The 14,443-nt window shown below is 32.7% G+C and overlaps 1 protein-coding gene across 15 annotated transcripts in view; it reads left to right on the forward strand.

Annotated features, from left to right (window-relative positions):
• Positions 1 to 14,443, forward strand: part of NBEA (neurobeachin) — a 713,110-nt gene that overhangs the window by 204,927 nt on the left and 493,740 nt on the right. For 12 of the 15 annotated variants that reach the window (XM_032294855.1, XM_032294857.1, XM_032294861.1 and 9 more), the window contains 5 exons: positions 1,153 to 1,345; positions 3,102 to 4,118; positions 5,833 to 6,050; positions 8,429 to 8,582; positions 13,389 to 13,397. In XM_032294855.1, coding sequence (XP_032150746.1) covers positions 1,153 to 1,345; positions 3,102 to 4,118; positions 5,833 to 6,050; positions 8,429 to 8,582; positions 13,389 to 13,397 — 1,591 coding nt within the window. The remainder of the gene's footprint in view (positions 1 to 1,152; positions 1,346 to 3,101; positions 4,119 to 5,832; positions 6,051 to 8,428; positions 8,583 to 13,388; positions 13,398 to 14,443) is intronic. The other 3 variants (XM_032294856.1, XM_032294871.1, XM_032294867.1) reach the window with 1 other exon arrangement.

The raw sequence follows: 14,443 nt of genomic DNA on the forward strand, positions 1-14,443 counted from the left end.
TTCCAAAATTAATATTTCCTCTCTTTTTAATTTTCAATTCATTTCAAATATTTTCCATAATGCTAAATACTTTTAATCATCAGAAAAGGCATTTTATGTTTCTTTGACATAATCTGTATTCAGTATACTTTTATTTATTTTTATTTAATTATAGGGATGTTATATTTTACTTGTAGATATGAATGTACATATAAACAAACTCTTATTTAAAATTTAATATTCCTTTTAGTGGTACCTATCGCCTATAGAACTTTCAGTTGTAATTGTGTTGGATTTGTCCATATTCATCTATGCTTACCACCCCTTTTTCCTTATGGCTGATGATTATACATTTTGTTTTGCTGTTGTTGTTTGTTTGTTTGTTTGTTTGTTTTGATACGGAGTCTTTGTTGCCCAGGCTGGAGTGCAAAGATGCAGTCTCAGCTCACTGCAGCCTCTGCCTCCTGGTTGCAGCCTCCTGCCTCAGCCTTCCCAGTAGCTGGGACTATAGGCATGTGCCATCACGCCCTGCTAATTTCTGTATTTTTAGTAGAGACGGGGTTTCACTGTGCTAGCCAGGATCGTCTTAAACTCCTGACCTCGTGATCCACCTGCCTCTGCCTCTCAAAGTGCTGGGATTACAGTTGTGAGCCACTGCGCCCAGCCTGTTGTATGTTTTTAAGCTAGTTAGCTAGAATATGGGGTAGACTCTGAGGCCATGAATTCTGTGGTAGTCATTGCTTGAGTCTATAATTTAACATATATTGATTGAGTGCCTGTTGTGTGCAGTGTAAGACCCTGTGCTACACAAGGTAGTATTAGTACACAGTCTGAGTATATTCCAGTGGAAAATAAAACCATAAAGCAATGATTAATATATAATGTGTTAAGTACATTGTGAGTGACAAAGGTGGTAAGAAAGTAGAGAATCAGTAAGTAAAACTGACTGTGAAAGTTAGGAAAGTGATTTTGAATGATAATTAGGATTTTTTCAGGTAGAAAAATAAAAGAAAGTCATTCCAGGTATAAAATATAGAATGTGCAGCATGACTGTACCTTGCTTTATTGAGGCCAGATCAGATCATATTTTCACGACTTTATCAAAATTTCAAAATAGTAAATTCTGACTTAATTTGGGTATTTTTAATGAGATCTAATTTTTTTTCTCTGTAGATGCTTATTGCAGTGTTCAGTGTGGCAGGATTGGATGTTTTCTCTTGGCTATATCAATCCTAAAAATTCTGAGGAACAGAAGATTACTGAAATGGTCTACAATATCTTCCGGATTCTTTTGTATCATGCAATAAAATATGAATGGGGAGGCTGGAGAGTCTGGGTGGATACTCTTTCAATAGCCCATTCCAAGGTAACACGGGATTTAACATTTTAATATCTTCAGAGTTAAAGCAGTGTATTAAATGGCTACAAATACGCATCTGGTGCCATCTTGTGGGCATCTTAGATTTTGACAGATTGCTGTATCTTAGTTTTGTATTTTTTTTCCCCTCACTGTTCATAGACCGTTAGAACTTAAAAATGTCTTACAGATGAATTAATTCAAACCCAAAATTTATAAATTATGAGTTTTATACCCAAAGCTGTCCTACATCTGTTTTATAGCAAATCTGAGAACTTTAATCTGAGCCACTTGCTCTTTTAACTGGTTCTTAGAATAATATTTCCTGAAATAGTTTCTGAAATATACTTTTTAAGACATTTTTTAAGTAGTAAGATTTTTTTTTTATTTCCAAGTGATTCATAAATACATTTAAAGTGTTTGAGTTTCGTGGTATTTTAATTGCATTGTCTTGTCTTTATTTTTAATCTTAAAAATCTGTGTGTCTATATTTTCAGTATTATTTGATCTTTGGTAAAATCAAATAGTGAATTAAAGTGTACAAGTATATACACATTAGATTTTGAAAATTCAGAGTTACAGATTTCTCATCATGAACTGCCATAGAAGAAGCCTGGGTGTCAGAGTATGGCTTTTAATTTAGTCTGTGCCATATTGAGTTTTATGATTTTAGGACACTCATTTAGTCTTTCTGAACATGAGTTAGAAAAAATGTTTAAACGGATAGATAGTAAATATTATAGGCTTTGTGGGCTATAGAGCTTCTGATGCAGCTACTCAACTCTGCCATTCAGTGTGAAAAGCAATATATAATGTAAATGAATGATCATGGCTTTGTTTGAATAAAGCTTTTTTCACTGAAAGAGATGATAAGCAGATCTGTCCCATGGGCCAAGATTGCCAGCCCCCACTTTTGGGACTTGCTTTCTTATTCTGTAAAATTTAAGAGATTTTTGTATTATGAAGTATTCTTTAAAGGATGGTTACCCCCAATCTAAAATTCCATTAACTTATTTAAATATAAATTAATAGTACCCATGTTTATAAGAAGAATGCTGTGAACTTTAAAAAATATTAGAAAAGCTTTTATTTCTGTTACAAATTTATATTTTGTAATATATTGACACCTCACATTTATCATTGTTTTAACAAATTTGAAAATAGCAAAGAAAAAGACATTGCAGGTCTTTGTGCAAAAAATATTTATCCTGATTATTAATGTAGAAGCCGAAGTAAAGTAACAAATTCAAAGTAGCACATATAAGGATAAAACTGTGATGTTTTAACACTTTGTAAATTTATATATTTAATGATATATGTGAGGTTTTAAAATTTCCGTTGTTGTGACAGGTGCACATATGAGCAATAGATGGTGAAAACCGACGTAGTAGTAGTACTTTGGATATTGTATATTTTTAGCTGCTAATTCTCTGTTTACACTTACATAAATGTGTGGAAGTTACCTGGCATCTTAGGTTTGGGTAACATTGAAATACTTGGCCTAAAAGAAAATATATTGCTGGCTTATCTGTGTGATTTTTGGGCAATTCATGTAATAAATCATATATAGCTGTATTTGGTGATTATTTCCAGTTACTTAATGAAACTAAGCACTTGCTTTAGGATTAACAAGGGCCAGCTTTGAAATCTTAAAATTTCTGGCATTCCAAGGTATTTTTGCTATTTCCACAATTTAATTTGTATTATTTATTATTATTTTTTATATGTACAAAATGCCTTAATGTTTTCTTTACTTATTCCTAAGGTCACTTACGAAGCTCATAAGGAATATCTAGCCAAAATGTATGAAGAATATCAAAGACAAGAGGAGGAAAACATTAAAAAAGGAAAGAAAGGGAATGTGAGCACCATTTCTGGCCTTTCATCACAGACAACAGGAGCAAAAGGTGGAATGGAAATTCGAGAGATAGAAGATCTTTCACAAAGCCAGAGCCCAGAAAGTGAGACCGATTACCCTGTCAGCACAGATACCCGAGACTTACTTATGTCAACAAAAGTGTCAGATGATATTCTTGGAAATTCAGATAGACCAGGAAGTGGAGTACATGTGGAAGTACATGATCTTTTAGTAGATATAAAAGCAGAGAAAGTGGAGGCAACAGAAGTAAAGCTCGATGATATGGATTTATCACCGGAGACTTTAGTAGGTGGAGAGAATGGTGCCCTTGTGGAGGTTGAATCTCTACTGGATAATGTATATAGTGCTGCTGTCGAGAAACTCCAGAACAATGTACATGGAGGTGTTGGTATCATTAAAAAAAATGAAGAAAAGGATAATGGTCCATTGATAACATTAGCAGATGAGAAAGAAGAACTTCCCAATAGTAGCACATCATTTCTCTTTGATAAAATACCCAAACAGGAGGAAAAACTGCTTCCCGAACTTTCTAGCAATCACATTATTCCAAATATTCAGGACACACAAGTACATCTTGGTGTTAGTGATGATCTTGGATTGCTTGCTCACATGACCGGTAGTGTAGACTTAACTTGTACATCCAGTATAATAGAAGAAAAAGAGTTCAAAATCCACACAACTTCAGATGGAATGAGCAGTGTTTCTGAAAGAGACTTAGCGTCATCAACTAAGGGGCTGGAGTATGCTGAAATGACTGCTACAACTCTGGAAACTGAGTCTTCTAGTAGCAAAATTGTACCAAATATTGATGCAGGAAGTATAATTTCAGATACTGAGAGGTCTGATGACGGCAAAGAATCAGGAAAAGAAATCCGAAAAATCCAGACAACTACTACGACACAAGTAAGCTCTATTACATGAGTTCTAGAAATAAACAAAAATGCATTGCGTAGATAAGAGTTGTTAGCACCAAAGCAGAGTAATTTCTTACCAATTACTTCATGTTTGTATTCAATCATACTATAATAGTAATTTATGGAACTAAATAGTGTAGTATAATTTTATGTATATAAGAAATTAAATATATCTCAATAATAATTTCAACTCTGCCACATTCTTCTGTGTAACTTTGCTCAACCTCTCTGGGCCTAAGTTTCCTTATATAGTACAAGAGGTTGCACTAAAGAATGACCTTTAAGGTCTCTACCAGTTCCAACATTTTATGACTCTGTGCCTACATTTACACATTTTGTACTGAAGATCTTCATTCTGTATACTCGATTAATTTTAACCTTTTAAGCTTCAGGCCCAACACTGTTCTGTGGAGTATAGAAAAGAGGACTTGGAGCCCATATTGAACTGATAAATGAAGGGGAAGGGAAAAGGGAACTGTTATTTATCAAGTGCCTGCTATGTTCCGGGCACTGTGCTATATGTTTTCAGATTTAATCCTCACAACAACCCTGTGAGGTAGGTAATATGGCTGAGAAAAAATAGAATTATTAGAAGTGAGAATTTTCTATGCAACATCTTGAATAGGAATATGTTATAGACAATTAAAGACCCTTAGGTCTGGTTGTTAGGAAATGTTAGCGCTTCAGTTTTCACCTCACTGGAGTAAAGCTAAAAACGTGATGTTTTCTGATACAGATTTTAATTATTGAGCTTTGAGCTATGACTACTTTATTTTCTAGGCTAAATAATACCTTATGGTTAAGAATGTAAGAAATCAGAATACTTTTATCGTTAATGACTTGGGTTTTGTTGTCCTCTGGGTGTCCCACTTGCCTTTTAATGTCATTGAAGATACATTGAATGTGTTTCCATTAGGGTTATACTGTGAAGAGTAAACCATGCCTTTCTGTGTCTTTGTACTTCAATAAGAATTCTCAATAATATTATGTGTGTGGGGAAGGTATTTTTATTTTTTCTCCAACTGCCAATTTCTATTTCTGTGGCAGTTGCACTGAAGTGATAATTGGCAAAGGATGAGAATACTGAATTAGGTACAGATGTAAAATAAAGGAAAACATCGTGCATTGTTTATTGAACAATAGGCTTGCCTGTTGAACGCTAGAGTTGTCTGTTTTTCATTTGGAGTTTATAGACATTTTTCTGGTTTGTTTTCTAACTTATCAAATGCATTTGTGTTTTTGAATTGAAGTATTGTAAGTGAAATAGACTTTAAAGTTAACTTGAAACTGTTCAAGTAATACTGTTTCTAATCTTGTGCTTTAGTTACAATTAGTTGATGACATATATCCAGTATACTTCACTTTGTATATGCTCACTTCAGTAAGGAAGTGATGTGGTCTAATTTAAAGACCCTTAATGGGGTAAAGAGGGCCTGGCTTTCAATGTGAACTTTGGTGTTAACTTTAGGTATTTGATTATCTTGTCTAGTCTCTGCAATAGTAAACTAAAAGCAATAATGGAGACTTCAGCCCCAAAAGTTTCCTGTACAAAGAATTACCAGGTGAATAATATATGTGATATATATTAGCCTGCTAAAGTCATATGCAAAAGCATTAAAGCATTATTTACTTCGCTCACAGTTTCATTTTGAAATAAGGCACTTCTTTTGTATTCCACAAAAGTTCACCTTTTCCTTCTTCAGGCTGTGCAGGGTCGGTCTATCACCCAACAAGACCGAGATCTCCGAGTTGACTTAGGATTTCGAGGAATGCCAATGACTGAGGAACAGCGACGACAGTTTAGCCCAGGTCCACGGACTACAATGTTTCGTATTCCTGAGTTTAAATGGTCTCCAATGCACCAGCGGCTTCTCACTGATTTGCTGTTTGCATTAGAAACCGATGTGCATGTTTGGAGGAGGTAGAAATATTTCTTTTTTATGAATTAAAAGCAAATATTTAAAATCTGCCATTGCCTATTCTATTTTAAAGAGGCTTGACAAAACCAAAAATCTCCCTTGAGTAAAGGAATTTCCACATTTTTATTTTTTACTATTTAAATTCGTACCAATTACTAAATTTATTAGTGATCATATGTATATATATATTGTTTAGAGTTTAAAATCACTCTGTGATGTGTATTTAGAGCCTGTAGTATTTAAGCAGTTAGTGGATATCGGTTCAGAGATAGTAACTTAAAGACAGCAAATCACATAAAATAAACCATTGTTTTGCTAAATTTTCAATTTTATTTTTTAATAGTAAACATGCAACTAATTATGAGAGCATATCATTTACATCGGCATGAATACAATTAGGAAGTTGATGAATATAAGTAACAAGGGCAACTTAATGATCTAGCACAACATTCTTAGGAGTGTCGGCTTCATTTTCCTTTTAGGATTTAAGGTGGCTGCTTCAGCTCCCAATGTCAATTCAGCATAAGAAACTTGCCCCCTTAAAAGGCAGAGACTCTTCTTCCTTCCTCTTCCTCCCATTTTTCCTCTGACTCTTCTTCTCTCTCCTCTTTCTCTTCTTTTTCCTCTCTTTTCTTCTTTTTAAAAGAATCCCCTCAAGAAATTCCCCCCTTTTGTCTCATCAGCCAGAATGATCCCATCCTCTTTTGAAATCAATTGTCAGCACAAGAAAATGGGATTATAATAGTTGGCCTATAAGGACTAATACTGGTTAATTAACTAGTAACTAGGTTAAGGCTAATCTTTTCTATACCCAATCAAGCTCAGTAATAGAACAAAATTTAGAATGTGTGTTAGCAAAGAAAAAGTTGTAAGTGTTGTGGAGTCAATAAAGTCTGCCATAGAAAGATTTTACTTTTATTTCATCAATTTGTTCTTAGACTACTCATATCTTTTCATTGCTAATTGTTATATGATAAATTACCTAGAGATGGTAACTGAGGAAACCAAAGTACCATGAAATACATTACTGTTAACATGAAGACCAATGTACAGAGATAAATAATGGAATTTAATAATTATAATATGAGTAGCCTCCAAGTGAGTGATACTCAGCTTTTTTTCCATCCACCTACTCTGTGTTTTGTTTTCTTTGATGGGCTCTCATGAAATTACCCAAGAAGAATTTAATGTAATTTAAATTTTTTAAAGGTAACACTTTATTTTTAGGACAGGTAGAAACATCTTGAAATTTTCGATATACAGTGATAGATAATAATTCACAGCTCTAAAAAGGTGAGCATTATTGACTTAATTTTGGCCATGGAGTAGTTTCTTTTTTTTCCCTCTTAATTTTTTTCACCATTAAAAAACAGTTCAGGCCAGGTTTAGTGGCTCATGCCTGTAATCCCATCACTTTGGGAGGCCAAGGCTGAAGGATGGCTTGAGCTCAGAAGTTCGAGACCAGCCTGAGCAACATGGCAAGACCCTGTTTCTGTAAAACTTAGCTAGGCATGGTGGTGTCAGCCTGTAGTCCCAGCTACTCAGGAATCACCTTGGCCCAGGGAGGTTGAGGCTACAGTGAACCATGATCCCACCACTGCACTCTAGCCTGGACGGCAGAAGAGATCCTGTCTCAAAAAGAAAAAAAAGTTTATATATTTTTATATTTTTGACTGATACCAAATGAAAGCAGTATAATTTTTTGACATCTACATTGTGTGTTTTGTATCGGAACACTCTACTACCAACGTACTTTGAGATTTTATTTCTTTTTTTATTCAATAAAATGCATTGATTTATTTATATTCCCTATCATGTCACTTCTTTAACGGTATACATTTTCAATGTGACTTGTCAAAGGTTGGGCTGCAGTCATTGGTTATGTGACAAATTGAAACTGCCTACAAAATAGAACTTATAGTTAAATTTTTAGGTTTTCAGTTTCAAATTTTATTTGTCCTTATTTATGAAAATTTTGAATTGGTTATATTTTGAGTTTCCATATTATTTTTAACATTAGATACACTTTTTATATTTAAAACGTTTTACCTTTCAACCAAAAAAGTTCAGATTTGGCAAAAATAATATTTTTAGCCAAATTTATTGACTCAGTCACATGTCTTAGAATCTAGTACTATATTTTTCAAGCAATAAAAAAAAGTTAATATACTTAGATAAAACCCTGTGGAGATGAATGCTTAGTTTTTGGCATATGTTATTTCAATTATAAATTGCTTTATTTTGTAATAATTCCATTTTAAATATGTCTAGCTCCTAAAATTCTGTACTTTTTCACTTGTTATTCCAAGTAAATTGTCTAAGCTTCTCATTTAAAGTAAGCAAAATACATACTCATTTCTGTTGTTTTTCTGTATTTTAGCCATTCCACAAAGTCTGTAATGGATTTTGTCAATAGCAATGAAAATATTATTTTTGTACATAACACAATTCACCTCATTTCCCAAATGGTAGACAACATCATCATTGCTTGTGGAGGAATTTTACCTTTGCTCTCTGCTGCTACATCACCAACTGTAAGTACTTTGCCTCCATCTAGTGGTTATATGTTATAACTACATAACTTGAGCATTTCAGTGGTGTTCTGTGCTGCAGATTTTAACCAGACCTGTACTTTTTAGGGAACTTTTTAACCATTTAAATTTCTATTTCCACCTTTTTTATTTATCGTTGGGTTTCAGGTATGTGTGGTTATGAAAATATTTCTCTGGTAATTCTGATGAATACTTCATCATCAGAAAAGTATTGTATTCTTAATCAGAGATATTACATATCTCTTCAAATCTATGGTATAATAAACTCTTAAAATCCTTGTTATTTAACATTTTCATTTATTTACTGATCCAACATTTGTTTTACAAAATCTAGCCTTGTCTTGATTTGTTTCCATAGAAAACATTGAAATGTGTTAATATAATACATTTTAAAGGCATTTAATATTATGTATGTCATTTAAAATATAATAGGTCAATGTTAACTTTGTTATTAAAAACAAAATCTTTGATTCATACCAAAGCAGACTCCATAGCTACTTGCTCAGATGGGAAAGAATATAGAACTATGCTACTCATATTACGCATATTCTTATTGCCGTATTCGAAACTCATCCTTAAGCTCAAAAAGTAAACCTTTGCCAGAGGGAAATGTGTCATTTTACTAAGATGTCTACTAGTTGGTAAGACAGTGTTTCCAAGTTGATCTCCAAGTTTATTTCATCATTAACAAGCTTTTTGTACATGACTTTTTCTTTCCCTCCCTCCCTCCCTCCCTCCCTCCCTCCCTCCCTCCCTTCCTCCCTCCCTCCCTCCCTCCCTTCCTCCCTTCCTTCCTTCCTTCCTTCCTTCCTTCCTTTTTGGGATGGAGTCATGCACTGTCACCCAGGCTGAGTGCAATGGTGCCATCTTGGCTCACTGCAACCTCTCCCTTCTGGATTCAAGTGATTCTCCTGCCTCAGCCTCCCTAGTAGCTGGGATTACAGGTGCACGCCACCACTCAGAAGTTTTTGTATTTTTAGAAGAGATAGGTTTCACCATGTTGTTGAGGCTGGTCTCAAACTCCTGACCTTGTGATTCACCCGCCTTGGCCTCCCAAAGTTGCCTGGCCCGACTCTTTTTCTTACTCTCCTTTTGTCAATGCCACCACCACCACCACCACCACCACCAGAGCAACATTGAAACTTCAGTATTAGCAGCCACAGGCTATATCCTCACACACTTTCCCCAGGCCTTACTCTTTTATTTTATTCATGAATTTGCTCAAGAAGTCCACAGAGGGAAACATGCCAAGTTTGGAAGGAGCAATGCAATAGAGCAAGTCACCAGTAGGGTCTTAATCAAATTAGCAGCTAAACCAAGGAAATAGAGCTAAGAAGAATAGTATAAATGGTTGATGGGATGTGAAGAGTCCAAGTATTCATACACCACTCTTTAATCTCTCTTTTCCTCTGATGATTTATACCAAATTCTGGTTAATTGAGATTTATGTATGATTTTTAAAATGCTTTCTAATAGTGAGACATAGAGAACATTTTTCTTTTCTTCTTCTTTTTTTTTTTTTTTGAGACAGTGACCCAGGCCGGAGTACAGCAGGGCAATCTCACCTTACTGCAGCTTCTGCCTCCTGGGTTCAAGCAATTCTCCTGCCTAAGCCTCCTGAGTAGCTGGGATTACAGGCATGCACCACCACACCAGCTAATTTTTGTGTTTTTAATAGAGATAGGGTTTTGCCATGTTGGCCAGGCTGGTCTCAAATTCCTGACCTCAGATGACGTGCCTGTCTTGGCCTCCCAAAGTGCAGGGATTACAGGCATGGGCCACCGTGTCTGGCCAACATTTTTTTTTTTTTTAATATAGTAAATACTGAATACATCAATGCTTTCCTTGTGGCATTTTTCTTGATCACGTAAATGATATTTTATGTCTTATAAATTATCATTTGTTATAAATAAATTTTAAAAGGTTGTGTTGAAATTCACTTTGAAATGTAATACTGAATGTTTTTAAATTTTTTACGGAACAAAAAATGCTTCTTATATAAAATAAACAGATTAGCAGTAAGTTACTAAAATTTGTATAGGTTTAAAATATTCACATTGCTGAATAGCTTTCCACATTTTATAGTCAAAAGATCTTTATTAAGATAGGATATTAAGTTAATGAAATTATAACATGTATACTATTGCACCAGTCAAATGTGCTTATTTATTTTATGATAATTGTACAGTATAGATACTGACGCTTTAAGGTTGGCTTCCAAAATGATTACAATTCAATTTTGACTACTATAGTTTGGAATTTAAAATTATTTATTACGTAGACTGTCTCAACAAACTTGGTAATTCATTCAATTATGGACACCTTTGTTTATTTTCTCAACTTCTATATTTTTGTTATTTTGGCCCATTAATTGTTTGGACCTATGCCTGGTTGTACCTCATACCTGATTTTCTGTTCTTTGAATGAATTGCTTCGTTAAGAGAAATAGCCGAACCTTTCTCCCATTTCGTATCTGGTAGAACTATGATTGGTGCTGACTGCTGCATGTTGTTTTTATAGTACTGTGTTGTGTAGTATTCTTGCTAGAAGTTGTAATGTAGCAAAGGGAAAAAGTTAGGAAAGAGGAAGTTCAATAAAGAATAAATTAGACTTGAATATTTGGACTTTTTATATTTAAATTTAAAATGTAAAAAGTCATAAGAGAATTTTGGAAGGAATAAGCAAAAAAAGGAAACATTGGCAACCGTGAAGATTACAGAAGGGAAACTTTGTCTTGAGATGCTTTTAGAATTTTAATACTAGATAAATGAAGAGAGACGGAAATATTTGAAACTAATGTTTGAGTGATCTGGTAATTTTGTTTACATATATAATTTTTCAGAATATTCTTATTATATGCAGATACACATTTTATGAATAAATAGGAATAATAATGGTTTACAGCAGTAGTTGGAAAACTTTTTTGTATGGGGCCAGATAGGAAATATTTTAGGTTTCATTTAGGGCAAATATTTTAGGGCAATATGGCTATCTGTCACAGCCACTCAACTCTGCTGCAAAAGTACAAAAGCAGCCATAGACGATACATAAACAAATATTTTTTGGCTGCTGTTTCTATGGGATTGGCATTGAACTGGTCTCTTTTCTGCTCCAGAAGCTTACATAGGTATAATAATTTATACTAGAGATAACATTTATGTACTGCTGTTGTAGTATCATCATCATGGAAGAAAATTTTGAACTGTTTAATCTTAGTTGGGAGGAAAATATCTTAATGGAACTTAAGAAAAAAAGAATATATGTATTGTTTATAATGATAGTTTGAGTACCTGGAACTTAGTACCCTTGAAGAAGCTGCACTTTATGGGAGTTTCAGTTTTCCCTAGATTACTTAAATTCATATATAGCACAGAAAATAAATTACAAAAATAGCTTCAAATCTCCGAGTTAGACCAATAGTTTTAACTGTAGTGCTTGAGGGGGAAAAAATAGACCTCTTAGTATGCAGTTTGGCCGATCTTTGGTTTGGGAAAACAGCGTTGTTTTTGTTGTTGATGATGAGTTTTTTAGTTAATATTTCTGTGACTAGTTAGTTGACTCCTCTCACTTATTCTCTACTGTATTGTTTAAGTTGGTCATGAATAAAAGCAAAGAATTGGAGAAGAAAAACAAAAGCAAAGGACCTGGATCAACCACAGATTGCACACTTTGTGATTTCAAGTTGACCGCTTTGGTCAGCCATCCAGAACACTGAATATTACAGAGTTTAATTCAGTGGCTTAATTTTCTCTGTTTCAGAAAAATGGTAGAGACTGACATTTCTGACTCCTAGTAGTTTCATAATGATAAGAAAGAAGAGCTGCTTTTTCTTTTCTGTACAAAAATGACAAAGTCTTAATTTTAGTTTATTTTTATTATCAAAATATATCATAAATAGATTTGGAAAAATTACTAATAATGTTGGTTTTGCTGTTCTTTTGTTTATCTCATAGGACTGATCTTAATTTAGTATTATCAAGATGCTTTTATATGTTTTTCTACACAATGTACCATGAAAATATCATGTCTTACAATTTATACTCATATGTACTTGTCAAAAATTAGAATAGTTGATGATTTTTATTGTGATACTTAATCCTATCTAATATTTGAATATGCTGAATATAATTATTAACTTAATAAGAACTTTAAACTTAGTAAAATATCTATTTAATTACCTTAGTTTATATTCAGGCCTCATTTATTATATCAAGTTAATTTCTACCATGGGAAAGTGGTTTATAAGTTATAATCTCTCAAATATTTTATTATTTAATAACTTCTGGGAATTTTGAACTATGGGAAGGATTCTGTATATTTGAGAATACAAATTACATTATTTCCTTATAGAAAATTCTAGAGATTGGTATAAATAGTTCATTTCCCTGAGTCATTTCTGCCTAAACCAGAATTGAAGTAGAGATTTTGCAGAGGCATTATATTAGCTTATTTATTAAAATATTGCATTAATTATAGGAAAAGATATTTGTTTTATAAAATGGAGTATGCATTATTTGTAATACGAACTATACTTATATTTATTATTTGGGCAGAGTTACTACAATAAAAATAAATTGAAGTCTAAATATTTGATATTTAACCTTGATCATATGTAATTGATAAAATGAAAATCTCTTCTGAGAATTTGCTTTTAATAAAATAATCAAATATAATTTTAAAATATATTATTTTGTGTTTCAATTTTACATTGTATTTTCATTTAATTTAATAATTTCCTTTTCTTGTACTTTTTTGGTCTGTCGTCTGTTTTGTCTAATGCATGTCCAGGGTTCTAAGGTTAGTATTACTTTTGTAGTAATTTTCAGCTTTTCAGTTTCAAGTTTTGTTTTTACTTATTTATGAAATTTTTGACTTGGTTATATTTTGAGTTTCCATATCATCTTTAACATTAGACCTATCTTTTGTACATTTAAAAGAGTCATTGAAAGAATTATTTTCCCAATGCATTGATGTATCACTATTTTATTATGCACAATAATTTCTAGATTAAACTATCATAATGAACACAATGGTGTCACAGTCATATGTACAATCAGATTTTAATTGGTTTTAAGGAAAGTAAATTGGATGAAATATATTATTTTAAGATTTAGTAATTGTATGAGAGTGATCTTTATTTATTTAGCTGTATCTTATGATGCTTACATACATATTTAATTATTTTTTAAATTAAATTTATATAAAATGGATACAAATTCTCTTTTAGACTTCTGTGTTGAAAATGTCTTTTACTTTAAAATTTTATTTTTGAGTCAAAAAAACGCTTTGGTGGATTATATGGACACCTTAATAATTCTATTTATAATTCACTCATTTTAAAATGAAAGCATAGTTTAACAGGTCAAAACACTCAAAATAAAACCATTATATAATGCATAAAGTGAGATAGCTGTCTTGCAATTTCAGTGATTCAAGATGATGAAGAATTTCTTTGAGAACACAGATACAGATATTCTAAATCCTAACATTTGAAAAATTATTTACAGTATTTGATAGACCTAAGAAATGGCCAAGTTCATCATTCCTTTATAGAACATTTTAAATTGAAAACAGATTTAAAGTGAATTTTTTGCTTTTTCTTATGAACTATGATGTCATGGTCATGGATTTTTAATTGATATTATAAAATTATGCTGTGTATTAATGAAGTGCTAAGAAGTAAAGAATCTGCATTTTAAAATCCAAGTAATGAATTATTTCTTTATGCCATGTGTACTGAATTGGCATAATGTAACAACTGAAAACAAATTTCTGTCTCTTTCCAGGCTCATTTTAGAGAGAGTGGTTTTACCCTTATTTTGTTAAATGGAAGGAGGAATAGT

The sequence above is a fragment of the Sapajus apella genome, unplaced genomic scaffold (genome assembly GCF_009761245.1).
Source record: "Sapajus apella isolate SASKATOON/1434 unplaced genomic scaffold, GSC_monkey_1.0 scaffold32, whole genome shotgun sequence".
Taxonomy (NCBI): Eukaryota; Metazoa; Chordata; class Mammalia; order Primates; family Cebidae; genus Sapajus; species Sapajus apella.